This window comes from Anabrus simplex, chromosome 13, assembly GCF_040414725.1.
Source record: "Anabrus simplex isolate iqAnaSimp1 chromosome 13, ASM4041472v1, whole genome shotgun sequence".
NCBI lineage: Eukaryota > Metazoa > Arthropoda > Insecta > Orthoptera > Tettigoniidae > Anabrus > Anabrus simplex.
Genome location: NC_090277.1, coordinates 102,704,314 through 102,729,055, shown reverse-complemented (window position 1 = coordinate 102,729,055; position 24,742 = coordinate 102,704,314). Strand labels below are relative to the sequence as shown.

The 24,742-nt window shown below is 39.0% G+C and overlaps 1 protein-coding gene across 1 annotated transcript in view; it reads right to left on the bottom strand.

The window, feature by feature from the left end:
- Positions 1-263: 263 nt before the first annotated feature.
- sll (slalom) overlaps positions 264-24,742 on the bottom strand; it is a 51,133-nt gene continuing 26,654 nt past the window's right edge. Inside the window, exons 6-8 of the mRNA XM_067157442.2 lie at positions 11,760-11,974; positions 10,458-10,583; positions 264-6,171 (exon numbers count right to left, since the gene is read on the bottom strand). Coding sequence (XP_067013543.1) covers positions 6,004-6,171; positions 10,458-10,583; positions 11,760-11,974 — 509 coding nt within the window. The 3' untranslated portion in view covers positions 264-6,003. The remainder of the gene's footprint in view (positions 6,172-10,457; positions 10,584-11,759; positions 11,975-24,742) is intronic.

Sequence of the window (24,742 nt, the reverse complement as noted above, 5' to 3'; positions counted from 1 at the left end):
TCTGCAGGGTGATCAATGGCTGTTTTAATTAATGTGCCAACAGAGATCTTTTTACACACTGACCATCATATGACATAATGTACCAAATGGACACCTGCCCTTCCAAATTCCAACTACCTGTACCAGGTTTGAACCTGCAATACTGGGATCCTCAGGCCAACTCACTAGTAATGATTCGCAGTGGGAGTTAATAGAACAAGGTGATTGAAAGAAAAAAGGAAGTGTAGAGAGAGCAAAATTGAGGGAATCATATTTGCATCATGTAGAGATAAAAGGAAATTTCTTTACTATGGTAACATGGCATTCAATACACTGACATTCTTTAAGAAAACAGTGGGCCAACAACTTAAAGGAACCAGACTGTTTAGAGTTAAATTCTAATGTCATAAGAGCTCAGATTATGGGGACTTAATCATTTCCTATTTAAGTACATAAGATCCTAAAGAAGACAGTCGGTCATTTTACCATGAAACTTCCAGTATAACAGCGTGCAAATCAATCCAAACAAGATATAGAAAAGTGTTCTCATAACACTTCTTTTTTTAAAATGCTATCTGAAGCCATTTCTTTCCAATTTCAACTCAGTTATGTTTCTCAGTCTGCCAAAAAATTCTCTGATTTAGGTTTTCCATTCTGACCTCCTTTGTCACATCTTCGTTTCTCAATCTGTCTTTAAAATAGAATTAAATGTTTTGTTATTGAAAGAACATCATCAGTTTCTATCAAATTACACTAAAAATAATTAGAAATGTTAAATATTTATGTTTCAATCTTTAAAAAATTGAAATTTGGAACCTATATTAATGAATTCTTGCCGCCCCCAACTAGGTCAATGACATGATGAACTATTATTTATTTACAGAGTTTACGCCCACACTGGAGCACTTAAATCAGAATACAACAAATTTGTCTTCCTTTTCTTCTCCCAAAAAGTCTTGAGTCTGGTTGACCTGGCTGCCCTCTCCGCATCCGTTATAACATATTGTTTCCTCTGTACAGTGGTCAGAGGAAGCTTGATGCATTTATTCTTCAAAATACTTTTCTCAACTCTGTTTTCTATGGTTTGCATGGTAATTAATGTTATTGTTTTTACGTCCCACTAACTACTCTTGACGGGTTTTTGGAGACGCCGAGTTGCCAGAATTTTGCCCACAGAAGTTCTTTTACATGCTAGTAAATCTACTGACACGAGGCTGATGTATTTGAGCACCTTCAAATACCAGCAGACTGAGCCAGGATCGAACCTGCCATGTTGGAATCAGAAGGCCAGCACCTCAACTGCCTGAGCCACTCAGCCCGGCTGCTGAACTGTAATTTTATGTTTTTTTACTATTAATTTTAATGTTCCCCTTATTGTTGTTGTTACTGTATTAAAATTGTTTTGTAAACTATTAAGGTATTCTTCATTTAATGGGCTACTGGTAATTTTCCATTATGTCATTTTCCGCTGACACCAACGCGAAAATAAAAGCAAATACCCACTTTCCCTTCATCTTCAAAATTGAATTTACTGTAGCCACACTAACATTACATTGTGAAGCAATTTTTCTTTGTGTCATGCTCAGCTAATGTCACAATTTTTAATGTTTCTGTGGGGTATCTATTACCAATTTGTGGTACAATAACACAACATAACACTGAAAACATGTATGACCTTACCCGAAAACATTCAACTAACTCCTGCGTTACAAAGAACATGCAATAATGCCCTACAATGTTAACACATTGGAGATGACCACATTTGAATGTGCTCCCCTCTAGATATTGCAGGAATTTTCATGGTTTTTGAATTTCTTTCAATGCAACAGAAGGCAATGACCGTAATACATTTTGGAATATTTGGAAAGATTACACTTTCTTCTACACCAAATGAGTTAATTATCACAATAATGCAGCAATTTTTATATTGTGATCAACGTATATTATGAATATTAAACATTTTTACCACTAATTGTAAAGTCGCAACTCGAACTAATAGCTTATTGGGACAATACTCAGAATGAATGAATGAATGAATATAAATTTATGAAGATAGTAAGTACTACATATGAAAAAAAAAATTCTGACGTAGCTATGGATGCCAGTTAGGTTAATATTTTGAAATTTGACAAATTTTGAGGACACATCTACTAAACATACTACTAGGTGCATCAAATATAAACCGGTATTTAAAATTAGCGGCTCCGGTAGCGAACAGAAGTGGGTGGGGCTTTGAAAAGATGTTGGTGGGAATGTCTGGAGTAGGGGTCATGATGCGTCACACACCACAGAGTGACCGCTGCTCGCTTCAGTACGCCACGAGCGAGCAAGAGGTACGCATGTCCATTGCACAGCGCATCATCATCAAGGTTCTGGTGAAAAAAGGCACCAGAGCTTCGGGAATTTTGAGAAGGCTCCATGCACAGCTTGGGGGCGCAACTCTTTCAAAGACCCAGGTGTATGAATTGGACAAACCCATTTTTGGCAGGAGGGGAAGAAGTGGAAAACGAGCCCAACCAATGATGACTGCGGACAAGCATCACTGCAGATAACATTCGTGCTGTACGTGACCTTAGTGAAGAAGATTGACACATAAACATTCCTGAAATTGCTTCACTCATAGGAATAAGCTTTGGAAGTGTTGAAGCAATCATCAATGATGAACTCAACCTTTGAAATTGTATGCCTTGTGGGTTCCTCGTCTTCTCACCCAGGAAGAAAAATTCCACCAGGAAGTTTGTCGGAGGCATCTGAATTATTATGAAGAGGAAGGATATGATTTTTGCATCACATTGTGACTTCTGATAAAACTTGGGTTCATCATCACACCCCAGAGTCAAAACAAGCAAGCATGGAGTGGCAGGAACAAGGTGTAGCTGGCCCAGTCAAGGCCAAACCAAGCCTTTCTGCATGCAACTGTTTTTTGGGACTATGTGGCCATTTTGCTTGTGGATTTCTTGCACGAATTACTGCCGTCATTTGGTCGAGACAAAAGCTGCATGTCGCAACAAATGTCGCCGGCAACCGATCCGAGATGTTCTTCTGGACGACAATGCAAGGCTGTCGTAACATGGGGAAAACTGGAGGAAATACATTGGACACCTCTGGAACATCCTCCTCACAGTCCAAACTTGTCACCTTGTGACTAGCACTTGTTTAGACCACTGAAAGAAGAACTGATAGGAAAGGAATTTCATGATCATGCAGCAGTAGAGGAGTACGTGCGCAACTGGCTGCATGAACGTTCTTCTTCTTTCTCTGAGGACGGCATAAAAATGTTGCCATTTTGGTGGCAAAAAGTGTGTGAAATTCAGGAGAGTATGTAGAAAAATGAGGTGTTTGTTGTGTATTTGTCGGTGGATTCAGTAAAATTGTAAAACATAATTCCGGTTTATATTTGATTCACCTAGTAACACAGATTCTAAACTAATTGGTCAACGACATGGATATCCTTGTTTACAACCAGTAATTTGCTTTTCCATCATTATTTTCGTGACGGCAGGCTCACATCCAGTTGTTGCAGGCAGTCATCTGTACACGGGAAACAACCCAAATTTTTTGGGACCAGTATAAAACTGTATTACAGAACCCACTTCACACCAATTTGAAATTTGCTCATTATCTAAGTTTACTTGCCTGAAGTGTCAGAATCATCTTGTTCAACTGGTGTGTAATTGTTATCCTCGTCCTCAATTTCAGCACCCAAGTCGTCAATAAGAATATCTGGTATGGATTCATCATCTAAATTTCGTACGATTAAATTAGGCTTGCTAAATATTTACAAGAATCACACAAACAAGCCTGCCTCTCAAACGCACACACATACTTTCCTGTTCATTTCACAGCTGAGAGTGAAAGATGATGCAGCCTCAGGTTATGCAGGAACTGGTTGTGTTGTCAATGCTTTTAAAGAAGAGCTCTCGACTTACGCTCATAACCAGTACATTTTATGCCTATCGAAGCATCCAATAGTATTCTGGTTGTCACAGCTCTCTGAAATGCCGCCTACTATTTTGAGCTACCGTGAATTCATGCGCCTATAGATTCCCCGAGCTCCGTCAGCAGCAATGAAATAACACGCCTATGGCAGAGGTGCCAAATGTTGAAGTGGATTATCCGTAATCACCCTCTGCCCTCCAGAAACTTTTTGAGTCAAATTCAAGGCATACTCCTCCCTTCTCGATAATGACACCAACTTTGCTCTTCCCGACAGCAATCTATTCTAACGTATATCACATTACACAATAACATTCGCACACTATCTGTTAATTCAGTGATAAAACATTTCTTGTGGCTTGTTTCTCACCCAGTAGCTGCTTTTCAGTGTAGGTTTTCTCGAAGCATCCTTTCCCATGTGATGACATTTTCGTCTTCTGAACCATAAGCGATTCCAGTGTAGATGTGCTTAATGTAGGCCTCAATTCTTTCTATCAACTGCCAGGTACTATAGAAAATACAACATTACTTAAGGATTTACAGTGAAGAAGAGCAGAGCACAATTAATTTCACAAAGATTATGGGTAGCAAAAGGAAGTGACGATCGAATAATTTTTTTTTTTGTTTTTTTGTTTTTTGTTATTTGCTTTACGTCGCACCGACACAGATAGGTCTTATGGTGACAATGAGGCAGGAAGGGGCTAGAAGTGGGAAGGAAGCAGCCATGGCCTTAATTAAGGTACAGCCCCAGCATTTGCCTGGTGTGAAAATGGGGAAACCACGGAAAACCATCTTCAGGGCTGCCGACAGTGGGGTTCGAACCCACGATCTCCCGAATACTGGATACTGGCCACACTTAAGCGACTGCAGCTATCGAGCTCGGTGATCGAATAAGTATTGTTGCCGTTGCCATCCGAATGACGGATCACCATCAACAGCATCGTACACCCTCGTTCTATATGAGCAGTGTGGAGAGGTTTGGAATTTAATCCAAGCTTTTGGCACACAATCTAGTGATTGAAAATTGTATACCACCACCTCCCCTACCCTGCCGACCAACATTCTGATGGTGAAATTTTTCGACCATTGAGACGCGAATCGACTAACCATGGTGTCAGATCGAATAGACTTCAATGCCTTAACAATCATGGGCACCAGGCAGGCTTACCGCCCATAGAAACTACAACAGATGTGCCAACTATTACGGATTGTCCGTAATTATTACAGATTTCACCTCATAATTACAGTTAAAGGGCAAATTATTATGGAGAAGCTGACATTATCATGAAAAAAATAATTTTCTACAGAAAAAAGAAAAGAAGGAAAATGTCCAATCCTTTCGAACTTTTCAAATGACAATGTTGTCATTTAATCATCTTATGCTAATTTTAAGGACACTTTCTCTCAAAGCATTGATACTTTGTCAATATATGAATTTTTCATATAAACAGTGTTATGTGGCTGAAGATATTAATAATACACAAAACATGTACACCACTTTTAACCAGTAAGTTGCCTTAAGCAACTAATGTATCAACAAGGTGGAAATTAAAAATATACTTAGTTGTGAATCTGTTAAAGTGCGATACGGACCATGAAGTTGATTTTATGTAAAACGAAGATTCATCTCACTTTATACTCGAGCCCGTAGAGGAACGGGAGAAGGGGTGGACATACTTTCAGTTTTTACGGGCTGTATCTCCAATGTGTTAACAATAATGCCGCCATACATCTACAACGCAATTAGGTTAAAAGTGCAACAGTGTTTAGCAGGAACATATGATGATTCTGTCAACAAAAGTTATAAATGGTCATAGAAATGACTGTGTTTAGATTAATTTGCACACTACTGTACATTTGTGGAATATTCCTCAACTACTGTAAGTGTTCCAGTGGATCCAACAAGTAGCATCTGATTCATTTCAGTTGATGGCAATTACAAATCAGACCAATGAAATTGTTTCTAGATCTGCAAAAATCTTGCTTCTTTGGCAACTTCTAAGAAGCTAGTTTCAACCAGTGTCATTGTACCAAGGGTGGAATTCCCAACCCTGTGTCTATTCTCTCTCGCAGATGGTAATGACCAACTTATACTTTTACAGCACTTAGCACCTGAGTCCTTTTGCGAATAGCTCGCAATCGCTGATTGCAGTACACTCGCAAGAAGATGGACACAAACACCACGATCACACCAAACACGCCGATTGCACTGATGTGGTGCTGATAGAAGATGCAGGACAGCAGGATGGCAAGTCCCTGTGGAAGAAAAACATTTCATGTGATAACGAGACTTCAACGCCAATCAAAAATAATTTTGCTTCGTACATGAGAAAGAACACATTTCAATAGCCCAGGGATGCAGAAAATTTCTCTGAATCAAGGAGCCAGCAAGAATCCTACCAAACTGCTACCTATAAATAATCGAGTTGCGCTATTTAGCGGTGAATGCGATATTACATTTTTCTAATCTTAACATTTAATCTGTCCAGAAATATTAAATTAAGAGCTATAGTAGGACTGTTAACTGTAAATGCTTGTGTCAGCTTTGTTTTACAAAACTCATATGATAAGATCAAAACAATGATCTAATTCTTGCATAATCGTTTGTCTTAGACGGCAGTGTTTTGACTACACTTGACTATGAAGCAATTAGTTCTCAGTTCTTCTACCAAAGGCTCTGCTAGTGTAACAGATGACGGCCAATCTCAATCTTTTCGAATGATATCTGGAGTCCTATTTTTTGTGCTTCATACATATCTCACATCGTTCCATCGATATGATGGGTAGGCGAATGAAGCCCCTCCACCAACTTCTGTCTTCGTACTTTCCTCCTTCTTCAATGCTGTCCCGGTCCCCTCGTTGTTGCTGACCATGTCTGTATATCACATTCTTGGCTGCCCTCTTGGTCTTGAATATTTTAACTGCAGATCATACATTTTTCTGGGTAAGCGATCAGGATCCATCCTTTGCATGTGACCATACCCTTTGAGTCTAAGCAGAGTTATGTTATCCTGCATTCTGCCAACCTGAGCCATGTCCCTGATGTTCTCATTACAAATTTTATCTCGTCGTGTTTTGCCAACCATCGCTCGGACGAATCTCATGTCAGCTGCCTGAATCCTTGCTTCATCCTTTTTCCTCATGGTCCAGGTCTCACTCCCATATGTCAAAATTGGCATGTAATAAGTCAGATAAATTGCTTCGGGACAACTCTATAGAATGTTCCTCGAGCTTGAATCCTGCTGGTAAGTTCCTCTTCAATGGAGCCTGTTTCTGATATCATACTTCCTAGATATTTGAATTTGTTGGACATCTTCTGTTGTTAACCATCAGGTTCACCATTTCTCTGCATAACCAACACTTCACTTTTTTCCTGACTGAATCATAGGCTGTACCTTTTAGCTGTTACTGTCCATGCATTGATCTGATCCGTAAGTACCTCCTTGCAATCACCCCACATACAGATGTCATTAGCAAATAGCATGACTTTCATTTTGTTGTCACCAATGTTTTGTGCTACATATTGAAGACTTATTTGATTTCTGGCTTCTTGAATGTTATTAGTTAGAAATGTTTTGTCGTCTGCGAATCCCAAACAATTTAAGTTTATTTGATCATTCTTGTTTCCTATTTTTATGCTCTTAGGATATTCCTTGTACCAGTCCCTCGTCACGTATTCTAGAGCACAGTTGAAAAGTAATGGTGATAAACCATCCCCATGGTGATAAACCATTTCCCTGTCTTAACCCTGCTTTTATCGTAAACGTCTCAGATATTTACTATAAGAATTTGTTGAAAACAGAATACATACATGTTAATTTCTTCTTTTTTTTTCCACATACCATTGAACAACAGCTACTGGTGTGAAAACACTGTCATTTACAATTGATTGACTCTGTATGTAGGATCGAAAAATAGTCACTGCACTAAACGCTTGGTCTATTGACTGTACAGGAGTGGGCTTATGCAGTTCCAACACTTGTAAGCCATCTTGTTGGAAATCATCATCATCATCATCATCATCATCTCCTCCTTCATACTTGACAGCAGCGTCAACAATATTTCTATGCATAGCATGCTCAACCACTACTATAATGTCAGAGTCTTCATTTAGTTAAGCCTTGAAATCAACTGCGCAATTAACAAGCTGCTGATACGTCATCGGTTAAAAAAAGAGATAGAATTCAAAATATTAAAATCAGAAAAGAGCTAAATATAGAACCGTTAGTACAGAATATACAGAAAGCAAGACTGAGATGGTTCGGACATGTAAAAAAAATGGGTATGGCAAATATTTGTTTACAGGAAGTGGAATTAGGACTAGAAAAATTTACCAAGTGAAATATTCAATAAATTTTCAACTTCTTTGAAATCATTTAAGGCTATGTAAACAAATGACAGGCAATCTGCCATCTGGGCGACAGCCCTAAAGGTAGATCAATGGTAAATGAATAAATTAATTAATGAATTACGAATTATATATACACACATATATTTGAGGATCAAATTACAAAAGACAAGCCCACATACATGTCGTTCGTAGATCTAGGAAAAAGGCATTTGATAATGTTGACCGGACCAAGCTATTTGGGATTCTGAAGGCAATCATGATCAGATACCGAGAAAGAAGAATTCTCTACCGACTGTGTAAAAATCAGTCTGCAGTCATAAGAATTACGGACTTTGAAAAAGAAGCAGCGATCCAAAACGGAGTGAGGCAAGGTTGCAGTTTATCCCCCATCCTTTTCTATGTTTATATAGAACAGGCAGTAAAGGAAATCAAAGAGGAATCTAGGGAAATCACAATCCAAGGAGAGGAAATCAAAACCCTGAGATTTACCGATGATACTGTTATTTTATCTGAAACTGCAGAAGATCTAGAGAAACTGCTGAATGGTATGAACACAGTCTTGGAGAAGGAGTACAAGATGAAAATAAATCCAAAAACAAAAGTAAATGGAGTGCAGTCGAACAAAGTCAAGTGATGCAGGAAATATTAGATTGGGAAATGAATTATTAAAGGAAGTAGATGAATATTGTTATTGGGCAGTGGAATAACTAAGGAAGTCATAAAATGCAGACTAGCACAAGCATTGTATAGAAGTGAAACAGCTGCCTCTGTGGATCAGTGGTAGAGTGTCGGCCTCCGGATCCCAAGATAGCGGGTTCAAACCCGGCAGAGGCAGTCGGATTTTTCAAGGGCGGAAAAAAGTTCATTCGACGCTTCATGAAATGATCTCTGGTGACACATTTGGTGTTAGCCCAAAAAAATAAATTAAAATTCATTAATTCAGTAGACGCCCAAAAGAGTTTCGGTTTACTCGGTCTGCCATCTAGTGGACCTAGAGTAAAATGGAACATCGAAAATGACGAACAGACAGCCAGATGGCGCCAAATTGAAATGTCTGCTCACGGTAGTTGACGACATACGATTATTATTAACATTACGGACGATAACTAGCTCAGAAAAAATAGAATTGAAGCGTTTGAAATGTGGTGTTACAGAAGAATGCTGAAGGTGAGAAGAGTAGATTGAATCACAAAAGAAGAGATGCTGAATCAAATTTGTGAGAGAAGGACGATTTGGCAAAATTTAACTAGAAGAGACAGAATGATAGCACACGTCTTAAGACACCCAGGACTTGTTCAGTTGGGTTTTTTGAGGGAAATGTAGGCGGTAAGAACAGCAGGGGTAGACCGAAGTATGAACACGAAAAACAATTTTTTAAAAAAATTTGTTTTACGTCGCACCGACACAGATGGGTCCTACGGCGATGATGGGATAGGAAAGGCCTCGGAGTGGGAAGGAAGCGGCCGTGGCCTTAATTAAGGTACAGCGCAAGCTGGTGTAAAATTGGAAAACCATCTTCAGGACTGTCGACAGTGGGGTTCAAATCCACTACCTCCTGGACACAAGCTCACAGCTGCACGCCCATAACCGGTCATCTCACCCGGTGAAAAACAAATTAGAGTGGATGGAGGAGGTACCGGTAGCAGTTATGTAGAAATGAAAAGGTTAGCACAGGATAGGTTGGCATGGAGAGCTGCATTAAACCAGTCTAGGGGCTGATGACCAAAACAACAACATAGGTAGGAGGAATGAATGAATGAATTTGTTTCAAAAAGACATTTCAAATACAGTAGAAGACCACCACAATTTGAAGTTGGTGCCATCTGATGACTGACTACAAAGGTAAATTTAAATTTAGATATGTGTGTCTCAGAGATGGTCACACATGTAGGAATACCACACAGTCTTCCTGGACGATGGTTCGCAATTCTAGGGTCAAAAGCAAAGGGGGGTTATTTATTTCAAAGAAGCATGTTGCATCACTTGGGTAGCTTTTAACAACATTTATGTTATATTTCATTTTGTTTCCAAAAGTGATTGAGAACTTTTCAACAGTAGAGCATTTCTCAGCAACTTGGCACATCCCAAAAATCTGGTCCTAACTATTGCGAAGTGTAAAATCTACATTGGGTTAGTCCAATCTTTAACGGTATTATCTTTCTGGTTACCTGGTTCTGCAGTTGTCACTCACCTGTCTGATGGTCATGATGATTACGAAGACGACAGGACCAAACGTTGAGATGGTGAAATAGATGAAGAGCTGACCCCCAGCAGAACACACCGACAGCACCAGGCAGTCGAACACAAACTTGGGAAACTGGGCAAAAGAAATAATCACACATTAGGTCAAGGAAAATAGCAAGATGTAGAGATAGACATGGTGGGAATTAAAAATCAACTTCAATTATTTTATTTTGTGACATGTAACCTTTATCTCTTTATTCAGACGCAAATACTGTTTGCACCATCTAAAGGGAGGCTAACTTTCCATCGTTCTTCTGTGAACAATGTTTTCCATTATCAGTTAATATTTATGACTTGGAACATCTACACCCGGGAACCTATCTTGAATCAATCTTTGAACTTCACGAGCTGAATGAGTTCACACATATGAATCAGAAATATTTAATTTAGATTTTTAATTTACATATTTCTGTACTGTAATGTTAATACAGATCAATTATGAGATTCTTGAACTGCAAAACATATGAATCATACATAAAGACACATTGTACCACTGAAAACGCACGAGCCATAGTACCCTTTATGACTAATCATACGTAAATATCACTTGTCTCAGGGAATAACAAGACAAGTAAAAAAACTTAAGTTTTCAGTGGAAGCATTTTCTTGTTTTTAAACAATTCAAAATCACTGATCCACCAAATGATTTTTTTAGAATTTTTTTTACATCGTACCGACACATATAGGTCTTATAGTGACGATGGGATAGGAAAGGCTTAGGAATGGGAAGGAAGCGGCCATGGCCTTAATTAAGGTACAGCCCCAGCATTTGCCTGGTGTGAAAATGGGAAACCACGGAAAACCACCTTCAGGGCTGCCGGCGGTGGGGCTCGAACCCTCTATCTCCCGGATGCAAGCTCACAGCTGCACGCCCATAAATGCATGGCCAACTAATAGTTTTTAAGCACTAGAGATAAAAAAAAGTAACTACAACATCCGAAACGTGAAGCGAGAACAACCCAATGGCAAAACATGTTACAGCTGCGGTACGGAACATACAACGTTAAGGCTTGCACCACTACAGAGATTCAGTTATCACTCACTCAGAAAAGCACCATCTGCATCAGTTTTCTATATGTTGTAAAGAGATGCACTTACAATACATTATCACAAGGAAATGTGTTTGGTATATTTTGGCATGGCAGTCTTCAATTATAATTCGTCAAGTGTGAAAACTGACGTTTTAATGGGCAAAAAACAATGGAAACATCACCTCCCAACTTGATAGAGGAAATGTCTGGTATAGTACCTGAGTCATGAAGTTGAGCGAATGTATGAAGCCTCCCTGCTGCGCCAGTGACACAGCTGTAAAGAGGCAGGAGAACAGGTTGACCCCACACATCATCTGGACGGAGCTCATTCCGTACTGCTGGAAGAGAGCGCCTTGCCAATTGGACGTGAAGCTGTCGAACAGCATGTACGATGCCAGCAGGATCAACCCGGAGAAAGTCGTCACTGTGCTACCTGCGCACACAAAGAAAAATCCCAACTACACTACAGGTTAGATCAACAAAGCAGCCAAAAGATCTCTAGTATCCTGTGTGACACCACTACTGGTATGAATTGGTTAGGTCCGGCTAGTGACAAAACCAATGGGCTGCGGGAATAAACAGCGACACAACACAAAAATTAAGAAAAGTGAAACTCCAGAGGGAGTAAGTCTCTTAATTATCCTGCAACTTATTAAAAATTCAGTGAATTTCTAAAGATAATACATTACAGAATTCATTTTTTTTTAAAATATGAACTGGACATACGTTGATAAACTTAAACATAATAGGTATTTGATTTGATCCTGTCTTGTCTAAAAAAGAAGAAAAACTTTAAGATCTTACCCCTTGAATGCCCAAATTTTTTATTTTTTGAAATGTTAAATTTTTCTTAATAAACATTCTTAGGATAGGGTATTATTCACGGAAGATCCATTATTTTGAAGCAAACATGTTTCGTTTCAGAAATATAGGGTGTTACATATACGCAACGCTAGGCGCTTAAGTAGTAGTCTGCAAGGTACCAACACGCATGTTGTTTTCTTCGAGAAAATAATGAAAGTAACAGGACAAAGAGCGTGGAGAAGAAGATGTAAGTTATTGTTGAGTTGATTATTTACTAAGAGACAAAATAAAATAGTTTATATGCAATAAGACATTATTTACAGTACCTATTATATATATATTGTACCAGGAAAGCCTAGGTCCTAGTCCATATCAATCGAAAGAAACGTTATTCCAGCATAAAAGATCCGACCGACGTACGAACATCTATGTAAAGAATGTTCCAGTATGTGCCAGACCCCACGAGTGCACTAGGCGGAGTCAAGTGACGTCACCTGTCGCTCGAAGCTCACCTCCCCTAGAGATATTTCTCGAAAAGAATTTTCTTTTGCCAGCTTTTCAACGCCTTAACCAATTTCAACGGGACAAACGCTGAATCGTAGCGGACGTCATAAAAGTTAATCCCTGTGAATTTCGAATTAATTCATCCCATGGTTGTTGAGTTATAATAATTTAAAGTCTAAAAGAAATTACGCACTCACGGTCACATGGCCAAGAGATGCTACCCCTCCCAGCGCTGGTATCTATATATGTCAAGGCTAGCCAGCAAGCAGGCCAGTACAAGGACGAGTATACAGATGTGTGTGAGTGAGACAGAGGAGAGACCGACCCGCGTACAGTATGTTCGCGCAGTCACTGTGAAAGTACTTGCCGTCGCATTTCCGGAACACGAAGTTATATCGCCGACAGAATTATAAAAGACGTCGCACTGTATTTAGTACATCGCGTCGCGACTACAGTCTAATTCTAAAGACATTTAAGAATATAATACGAGTGAACTTATTGAAGTGCAAATATCAAATATTTAACGTTCACAGAATATGTCATTACGTGTAGACTTAGGTTACTTCAAATGATATTGAACTTCTACAGAAACTAATGTGTAGAATCACCAGAACTCATTTCTTTTCGAGTATTGAACTGTATTTCTTTATTTACGCCACAACAGTATACGACTTACAGTAGTAATTTGAGTGAAAACTAAGAACTTTTTCTGAGGTAATATGACGTTATAATAACAAGATAAGCAGAAAATAATCCTTAGTGACTTAATGACTGTGTTCAAAGACTGTGATTATCGACTATGATTTGCCTTTTCAAGTGTGAACTGTGTAATTATGAACGTTTCAGTAACGACTTTAAATAGTATTTCATACAGGAAGGACTGTGATTCTTCATTTAACGTCTTGAAATTCAATTACGCCATAAATAGTGTTCAACAGTAAATGACAGTGTCAGTGGTAACTACTCGCACTAAGTGAATTTTTCGTGTGCGAAAAATCACCCTAACAAGCTGCAATTCTACATGATCCAGTTCCAGCCGTCATCACCTCATCGGGAACGTCAACATGGTGTGTTAAGGGAACATCGCCGATCCTGATTCTCCACGGAACATTCCAGATGTCCATCCTTCGACATTTTGTAGCAACATTTCTTTCCGTAAGTGAGTAGTAACAAACTGACTAAAATTTTTTCATTAATTTTGAACAGTGGAAACTTCAGTGCCGCGTGTGAACAAATATTTCAGAGTTCTCATAATTTCTCAGAAGTGATTAATTTAATTTCAAATTTCAGTTTTATATCTCACAGAAAGACTTTAGGCTTTTCAAGTGTGCTATATATCAAGGTTTACAAACTGAAAACTGAAAACTTTTAACAGAAATTTAATTTCTCATATCAACTTACAATTACAAGTGTGTGCTTAGGTTTAGAAAGACTTTAGGTGGAAATTCAATACCTCATATTCTCACATATGAAAGACTTTGGAATCAGTGATATTTATTCCATTTTCATGAACAGAATTCAGGAAGATTACGTTCAAACTTTTAATTTCAATGCCAGATTTGAGTCCAATAATCATATTGCAGGGTGAAGAATTAACAAATTGTTTTGAAAAAAATTTTTAACCATCTATTATTCACTCTGCGAGTCTATCCTACTCTGTATCGGCTCCAAAACCAAGTTCCACTCCCTGAGGTCCTACTCATGCCCTTTACCCAAAAACTTTTCCTGGTACAATATATATATACAGTAACCAAAATAAATATATTTATTGGAAAATTATATTGAAAACTGACGGGGTATTCAGAGTTCTTCAGTTTACTGGTGTGATCATTTGCTGTGGGTTTCTCTGAAGACTCAGTGATCTGTATGTCCGTTTGTGTGGAACGAAGTGAAGCAACTTATGCAGAGCCCAAAGTCACACTTAACACACGCTGCACGGACTATGCTAGAGCATTTCTCATATGCACAGCGTCGTCATAAGGTGGTCTCGTCCGTCGTACCGTACAACTTAATGTACGCGACCTTCCCCCGCGCGCGAGATCTCCCCTGAGCTCCGTGCCGTAGGATTTGACGTAGTACTGCGCTCTGGAGGTTCTATATAAATAGTATCTACTCCTTCATCTCGCTTCTCTACATCCTCGAGAATTTCTGCTAATGTCGAGCCCCTAAAATAAATGTGAATCGAATAAATGGCGCTATTCAACTATGACTTCCTCCCATATATCCGATATAAAATTTCCTACCGCCACTTATAATAATAATAATAATAATATGCATCACAAAACTGGTATATGAGTTTGAATGAGTTTGAATTGCATGCACAGCAACGAAGGCTTGTTACGTCAATAACAAACCCTTCAATACCAAAATGGTATATAAGGAAGTGATTTGACAACGGATCCGCCTAGCGTTGCGAATATGCAACGCTGGGAATATGTAGATCTCACTCGCCCACGAGTTATCAATTGTAAAAGGAATCGTGCTACATTCAAACTCTGATGAATTTACTTCCTGGATTTCCTAAAAGAGGTTAATTAATATCTAAATCATAAAATTATATGGCGAATCTTATCTCTTATGGTATGCCATTGTGATAGCTGGAAAACACGGCGAACTTCAAACATACGCCTCGTCAAGAATCAAGCAGTGACTATTGATTAACCGGCTCGTAACAAAGCACAACACTTCCCTTTACGGAATATGCACTCAATTTTCATTCCTTTACTGGAAAACAACTTCATAGATTGAAAGAAAAGAGCACCGGCACGCCGTTGCACACATGCAATGCTAGGCTTTCATGGGTTAAATTTATTTAGATATAATAATTCTTTAAATTGTGGGCTAAACAAAATACAATGTTATATTGTTTCTATTCTTTGATTTGACTTCACTAATGAAGGGAATGCATATTGTTCCTGAAACATGTACAAATAAATAATTTTTCAGTTATAAAAAGTGTATTGACAAAGTGGATCCAACATAAATAATAGTTTCTTTAATAGATCTGGACATAGGTGACGAACGATCTGGTTTCTGTAAGGGCATTGGGACACGTCAGGCCTCCTTCTGCCTGATGACGCTTTTACAAAATTGTAGAGACCAGTCTAAAGATGTATATATTTGCTTCATTGATTCTGCCTGAGCATTTGATTGTGTCAAATTCTGTGAATAGCATCAACGATTAAATTTTCATTTCTTGATATTTTTAAACTCCATTGAAATTGAAACTGTATTTCGGATCCAAATGATCACCCTCATTGGAGGATGGACGATTTATTTCTTTAATAAATCTATCTCTTACTCTCTCTCTCTCTCTCTCTCTCTCTAGAGAAGATCTTACATTTGTCAAAAAGCTGTATGAACATCAAGAAGCTTCTGTGAGAATTGGGAACTCCAAGACTCGCTCTGCTAGGATTAAACATAGAGTAGCGCAAGGATGTACATTATCTTCCCTGCTATTTAATCTATACTCTGAGCAGATCTTCCAAGCTGCTCTTCAAGAAGCGAAAGATGGAGTAAAAGTTAACGGTAGGCTGACGCAGGTGACACCGTCATCTTGACTGACAGTACTGAAGATCTTCAGCGACTGGTAGACAGAATTGTAGCAGAAGTGGATAAACTTGGAGCCAAAATTAACACTGACAGAACAAAGGTAATGGCCATTATCAGACCTCTTCTTATGGACATTTATGGGGGACAAGTTGAACAAGTGAGAAGGTTTAAGTACCTTGGCAGCTGGATTCCTGAGGACTTAGACCCTGATTTAGAGATTCGTGTATCACTAGAAATGGCTCGTGCTAGGTTTCTGAAAATAATGAGGAATCTACTGCGTGACAGAAGCCTCAACTTGGAGCACGTCACAACTTCATCAGATCCGAAGTATATTTAATGCTTCTGTACAGTGCTGAAATATGGAGTCTGAAATGTAACACCATTGAGAGAATACAGTAAATGCCTTTAAGATGTGGATGTTCCAAAGGATGTTACAGATCTTGTGGTCTCACATCATCTCCAATGCTGTCATACTCAGGCGCATCAGGAGGGAACGAATGTTGGTGTGTACAATCAATATGCCTACCTTGGGCATATTATGAGGAATGAAAAGTACAACTTACTAAAATTGATTACACGATAAAACTGATGCACGTAGAAGTCACGGTCGAAGGAACTGACGAACTTACGGGATTGGACAGGACTAAATTCAAACAGACTGATGAGGACAGCCGAACACTGTACAGACTTCACTGTGATAGGAGTCAACATTTGGTAAAGAAGAAGAAGACGAATGAGGAGGAGGAGGAGGAGAAAAAGAAGAAGAATGTCACCATGTTAATACTTAACATTATCGCGAATAGAGCATTTGCACCCAACACACACTATGCCGATTTCCAAATTGGTGTTCTCCTGGACACGATGCAAGCTCTACCAGAGACGATACAAAACTTGGCTGGTCAACAGGAACACAGCAAATGGTCATATTCAACTGATGTACACAGTCTATGTTTCAGTTTTTCTATATAAATAAGAATACTTCTATGGGCGGAATGGTGCGTCCCTGGCAAGCATAAAGGAAGGATCTCTCCCTTCTAACCACTTAAGGTATCACTACACGTCATTTTTATACAACTTTTCTCTTTCCTAAGTATGCCCGCTGGGTGAGGAAGTGCCACCCTTTCTTTAACCGACAGACAGACCATTGCAAATAACGGTATATAAAATTGAGCAAGAGAGTCGAAGGACCATAAGTCCATTCACACCAAACTGGAAAAGTACAAAGGATTCTGGTTAATGTAAGAACATAAGAAACAAAGTAAAAAAAGGCTAAATAAAACTGAATAAATGCTCAGATATTGAGGATTGGTTTGAAGGCAAAATCACCATTAATTCTCCACTCCAGCAAGCCAGATGCAGGTTCTGAAGGTGAAATAATTATCGTAAATATTTTTTTTGAACTGTGTAATTATAAGGATTATTATTTTTAAAAATAAACAAACATGACAAGTTTACAAATTTAAAGTTAAAAACTTCATCACTGATCCGTAATGAACTAATAAGTTACAATGCTAAAAAGAGAAAAATGTTCCACCTTTTCAATACAATAACACTGTTGCACGAATCAATGTAGCAACATATTTAATTTATAGAGGGACCGGTTTCGACATCTGTCCATGTCATCTTCAGCCTACACAAAAATGGCAAGAAGTTAACACAATTGTAACACTTGTGACACTTTTCTTGAATTAAAAATAGAAGTTCATGTAGAGGTTCTTGAGCACTCTTGCTGATCTTGAGGTTAAAAAAAAGTCACAAGTGTTGCAATTAACTTCTTGCCATTTTTGTGTAGGCTGATGATGACATGGACAGATGTCGAAAAAGGTCCCTTAATAAATTATTATTATTAGGTTCGTTAAGACCCCTGAGGATCACGAGTGACTTGTTCGGTACGTCTTCTTTCTTCCCAATACCTCTTCATTCTCTCACTCCTCCTCTTTCTCTCGGCTTCCGTGATCTGAATCTGGATCCTGGTGTCTGTCCATCTGTGACCTTCCACGAGCTTTTTGTATTTGGACCTATCCTGTACTGTCATCAGTGGATATTTTTCCTTTATGCCAATAGTCTCCCAATCTTCTCTGACTTCTTTCATCCACTTATTTCCAGTTAAGCAGGTTGCATTCCATATCTTCTTTGTCAGCCTACTGTCATCCATCCTCATGAGATGTCCAACAAATCCTAACCTCCTCTTTCTTATCACACTCGAGATTGGTTCTATACTCGCATATAGTTCCTGCCTTGATCTGTGTACCCAAATTTCACCTTGCTTTTTGGTGCCCCATATATGTCTCAAGATTCTTCTTTCCTCCTTCTCCAATTGTATGCAAGCTCTCTTGCCTAATGTCAGCGTTTCAGTTGCATATAATGCAGCATTCCTGATGGTTATCATGTAGTGTCGCAGTTTGGCGTTCCTCGAGAGGTTCTTCTTTCCATATGTAGTCATAGCTGCATATCGTAGTTTCAGCAGCAGTTGAGCTTTGTCTGTGGTACTTTTGTTGCTTTGTACTTTACCCGTGATGTTCTCACCTAGGTACCGGAAGCTGTCGACTCTCTCTACCACTTGGCCTTTTACATTCCAATCGGTCTTCGTATTCAGTACCTTCGTCTTGTTGTAGGCTATTTTCAGACCAACCTTTGCTGTAGTTTCTGCTAGATTTGCTAGTGCCAACTTTGCTTCTTCTTCCTTCTCATGTAACAACACCATATCATCTGCGAATGCAAGGCAATCCACTATGACATTGTTTTTGATCTTATATATGTACACCTTCAATTCCCATGGTTCTATTCAACTGTCTCCACTGCTTCACCACTTCATCCAAAACTAGGTTAAATAATATTGGCGACAGCCCATCCCCTTGTCAGACTCCTGTCTTAATTTCAAAGCTGTCTGACAACATACTCCGGTATCTTACTCTAGCAGTTGTATCCTTCAATGTTTCCCCCACCAATGCATGTGTCGTAGAATCCAATCCTCTGTCGCGTAGGATGTTCAGTAGTGTGTTCCTGTCTATTGAATCGTAGGCTTTTGCGAAGTCTACAAATGTAACTATTGTGTCTTTTCTTTTCCTTTCCTGTGTCTGTGTTCTATGATTCTCTTTAGTCCAAAGATCTGTTCTACGCAGTTTCTCCCTTTCCGGAAACCACCCTGGTATTCATTCTCCTATGGTCGATTCAAGCTGTGCTTCCACTCTGTTCAGCAATAATCTCGAGAGTATCTTGTACCCAATATTTAGCAGTGAGATACCTCTGTAGTTATCCAGTATTCTTTTGTCTCCTTTCTTATGTACTGGTATTATTATGATTCGTGCAACAGTGTTATTGTATTGAAAAAGTGGAACATTTTTCTCTTTTTAGCATTGTAAGTTTACAAATACCAATATAGCAACCTAGTAGAAAGCACCTCCACTGTAACGAACTATGGAACATCTATATACACCAGTGTTCTCCCTAAGACCTTTTTGATGGGCGCACCGCCCTCTCTTTTTCACAGGCCGCCCGGCTAACATAACCTAGGTAATTGTTAGTTACACAATATTCATACATATTTGAATCACTGGGCGCTCCAAATTAAATTGTACATACTGTAAAACTGTTTATTTACATGATAAATCATTATTATCAGCATAATTGTTTCAGTTACATCAGAGGTTAAGCGTTTAGCTTGACTGTCATGTAGTGTAGTGCTCGAGCAGTGCCTGGGTTAATGTGAAATTGCATGCGAGCATTCAATTCCGCATGACGTCACAAACCCGTATGGCACTCCACAGCAACCGAGTGGTAAGCCCCGGTGTTACATGATTATTAACGAGCAGTAGTTTAAACCTACTTTCGGCAGCCCTGAAAATGGTTTTCCGTGGTTTCCCATTCTCACACCAGGCACATGTTGGGGCTGTTCGGCCATTTCCTTCCCACTCCTAGCCCATTCCTATCCCATCGTCGCCATAAGATCTATCTGAGTTGGTGTGACGTAAACCAAATTGAAAATAAAATATTGAAAAAAGAGAGCAGTAGAACGCCAGAAGTTCAAAATACTCTTATGTCTTGTTCATGAAAATAACGCTAAAATAGTTATATTTCTCAGTTAATGTTTACCTATCTGAGATTATTGTCAATACCTGGGAGGAATAAACTGAAATTTTAGCATGTTCATTTTTTACGTTGTATTCTCCGCCATGCTACTCATTCCTGCCACCCAGATGACGCAAATTTCTGGGGAGAACACTGTACACATACAGGGAGGACAGAAAGAACGTGAACTGGGTATATGAGTGTTCGAGGATTGGTCATGCTGATACATAATTTGAAAGAAATATGAAGAAGTAAGTATAAATAACCACCTAACCGATACTTTATTAATGCCTCAGGCAAAATTGAATAAAATTAAAACTTACAGGACATGTTTCGACCACTTAGTGGTCCTCTTCAGCTGTATAAATAAAGAACTGAAAAGAAAAACATTGACAATAAGCACAAATAAAAGTTCTTTGGAGACTCCTTTGATAAAAATGGAGGTCGTCAGAATAGGTCATCTTGCCTTTCGTTCTTGTTTGGAAAAGATGTTTATTCTGCACTGTCTAGAGGGTCTGTCTTTGAGCGCGACCTGGTGAAGTAACGATGTGATACAGTTTGACAGTTCATGGAAAGCTCTGGAGAGAAGGGAAGTAGAGTTTCATCGTCATCTAAAATAACATGTGAGGGAGGAGGGAGATTGGGCTGTGCTTCTGCGATGTCGTGTTTGATTATATCTCTTGTTCGTCTAGTCTGTTTCATGTCTACCCATTCTAAGTATTTGCTAATATTCTCATATAAGATGTTTTTATGCTCGTTGTTTTCGTTGAGATTCTCTTCACCGTTTTCCAATTTATCAAGAACGATGTGGATGTTTTCCAGGTTGTTCATAAGATTACCTTTATTAATCATACAGATAATTTGAAGGTCCTGTTTTATATTGGTGAATTTGTGGTTGGACTCTTTCATATGGGATCCCATGGCTTTTAGAGGAGACTGAATCTGATATGCATTTCGACAGTGATGGTATTGATATTGAGGATATCAGTGCAGTGATAGTGATAATAATGTTGACAGAGGTGACGATTTGCTACCAGAGAGAGGAAGAAATGACACTGATCTAGGCCTGCACACGTCCTCGAACAACGAGTTTACTTCAAAGACGCATTCATTTCAAACGCAAAACCTAGCTATGTCAAATAATAATTTGACCCCTGAATTCCCTGAAATGGATTATTTTGGGGTAGTTGTGAATGAAGAGACGTCGGCGAGGGCAGCGGACGAAGCAAACAGATTTTATAAACAGACAGTTGATGCCAAGTTTATGACAATTTCCGTCCTACATTTACCTTGTTGCTTGTTGTTTAAAGGGGCCTAACATCGAAGGTCATCGGCCCCCTACATTTACCAATACTGTGTGTTTAATTTAACCTCTCTGCTGTTAATCGTGTGGATGGTTTGGTATCGTGCGTAAATATAGTAGCCATATCCCATAATGCAAATGAACATTTCTAAGCATCTTCCTAATGGACACAATTTTCGCCACCTCATTTGGATTCACAATTAAGTATTTATTTATTTATTTATTTATTTTCCACCTCGTTTGGAATCGAACCCTGGATCCCAAACATGAACTGTGTCCAACACTGCAGGAACAAACTGGCGAGTTAAAATATCGTCTCAAAATATTATTCTGTAGTTAATGCTTGTATTTTATGTTTAAACCAGCAAAAATACTTGATGAGGTGGTTACCTGAAAAAAAAATCCAGTATTGGGGTCTCACTAGTCTGTCCGAGAATTCAGCAGTGAAAAGGTTAAATAGCAGTGCCAGTTGGACCAGCATAAAGTCGCTTACAGGCCACGAAAATGAAGTTTCTCTATTCTATACCGGTGGTTTCTAATTATTGATCAATTACACTTCTGGTATCTAATTAGAAAATGTGGCACTGTCCACTTTTGTTATAGAGAATTTCAACTAGGAACATTCAAATGTTTATACATGAAACTACCACCAACTTACGATATCTAAGTAATACTTTCGACTGAAAATATTCTAGTACTCAGTTGATAGTTGAAAGATGCTACTGCCGAACAAGTTGATAGTGCCCAGCTATTAAATTAATTTTAGGGGAAACAAATATTCTTATTTTACCCCATAACCACCACCATTACAATTGTATTCACGGTGAACTACCTAAGATTTCACTCCAGATATCTTCTGACTAGTTGCAGACAGTGATAGGCAGCTTTGACCATGGTAAATAAAAATAAGGGGCGCACAAAAGACAATGTGTTTGTCGCATGGTTTAATAATCAAGTAGTTCATTCTGAATATACCCATTCCTGTTACCAATGCTTTCACAGCCCGTAATTGTAGACATGATATCGGCGCTTTGTGCTTATGCTGGGTCAAGAAAATAAGGTGAAATTATTTACATTTCAAAGAGACCTTTGCTCCGTGTCTTCAGAAGAAAATCTTGATTGTTCACGAGGAAGACGTATCCAATAATGCAGGTTTGAATTTAGCTATTAGTAATAGGAAGTGATACGCTCATTCATCACCAGATGACTCACCGCACGATGTCACAGTGCCAGCATTCCAAGTGGCAGCTGACGGTACCACCAGAGTTGGTCTGGGAGGGGGCATAACAGGTATGCATACGTATGAAAGAATGACATTAACACAAGCCTGGAATGAAACAGGACATACACAGTTTTATATAGGAATTTTCGACAGACATAAAAAACTGTCGTTACAACAGGGTTCTTGCTATATGCCATACGCATTATAATAGACTTCCACTGTAGTTCCCTTTAAAATGAACTTGACATCGCAGCCTCAGTGCTTATTAAAGCATGAGACATGCATTACACATGGTTTCATACATCTTTTATTGCTATTCACTTTGGTGAAAACAAGTCAGAAGATATCCGAGGTGAAAAGGGTGGGCCAAGCTGTAATCCACCTACTACTAAACTGCTGACTCACCAACCGTACATCAAGAATACTGTATTCTTGTTCTTCTTTCACGGTATCTCATTCCTCTTCATCCATGTCACTGCTGAATGACTGATAATGTGACTTCTTAATGAGAACCTTCCTGCTGCTTGAATTCTTCTTGAACTTTTCTAAAAGTGATAGAAATCCCTCTATTCCTAGTGTGACAGAAGATGATGACTGCTGTTCAAAAGGGGAAATACACCAAGATATTCAGTTTGCAATAACTTAAAGCGAAAAGGTACACATCAAAAGACAAAAAGCTAAGAAAGAGAATATGATTGGATATAAAGGGAAAACGCAATGATAAGCAGTACTGGAAAGGAACACGTGTCAAATCAAGTCATATAACAGGACAAACAACGACAGGTCAGTGTAAGGAGAAGGAGCAACAGAAAGAGAAGACAAGACAAACAGGAAAGCACAAAAGGACCAGAATAATCTCCACATCTTTTAATATTTAGGTGCTCTCCTCACGGATCCCTGTTCTTCTATATCCATTCAATGCATCTGTCCTGTTGTATGTTCTTTTTCATATTCCTATCTTTATACGACTTGACAATGAGGTCGGCGGACGCAAAGTGGGTCTGGGCTGGTCCGTGCTCCAACAACTCTGCACCCCGACTGGCCAACCGAGCAGACGAGGGGTGGCCATGACTCTACATCTCTGTATTCGGGAGACGGAGAGGGGCTGGTCCCAACAGTCAGCTGTCCTGAGAATGCATTTCCGTGGTTTTCCATTCTCCTGCACTAGGAGGAGGGATGATTCTAATATCATCAACTTCATCCACTGAGGGTAAGAAGCAGCTCGACTGTGACGTAGTGGACAAACATAGAATAAGAAATCAGCTTCACCCACGTATCACCAGCGGCAAGACAAGACCGAGATAGGAGGAGATGTGAGCTCCGATAAAATGGAAAAAAGGGAGAGGAACAAGACGGTTTACCACGACAGGTCAATGTGGCCAGAGGGAGTAACAAGGAGAAACGTGAAATCAGGGAAAAGAGTTATAGAGTTCACCGGCTCCGTGCACACATAAATACATAAAAACATCAAAAGAAAATCCACAGCCTGTTTCCAGTCACTCGACCGAGTCAGGAATGGAATGTATTAAGCCCCCATCTAGTGGCGAGGATAGGAATTGTGCCGGTTGCCGAAGCCAGTGTAGCTCATTGACAGATGAAATGATTAAGGGTTAGAAACTTCATTTTGATTAGTCCATATTGAACTGAGATTACATATATTTATTTAAGTAAAATTTATGATTCCACCTATTCAATACAATATACTTTTGCAATGCAGTTTTTTACATTACAGTTTAATATTTGGTACC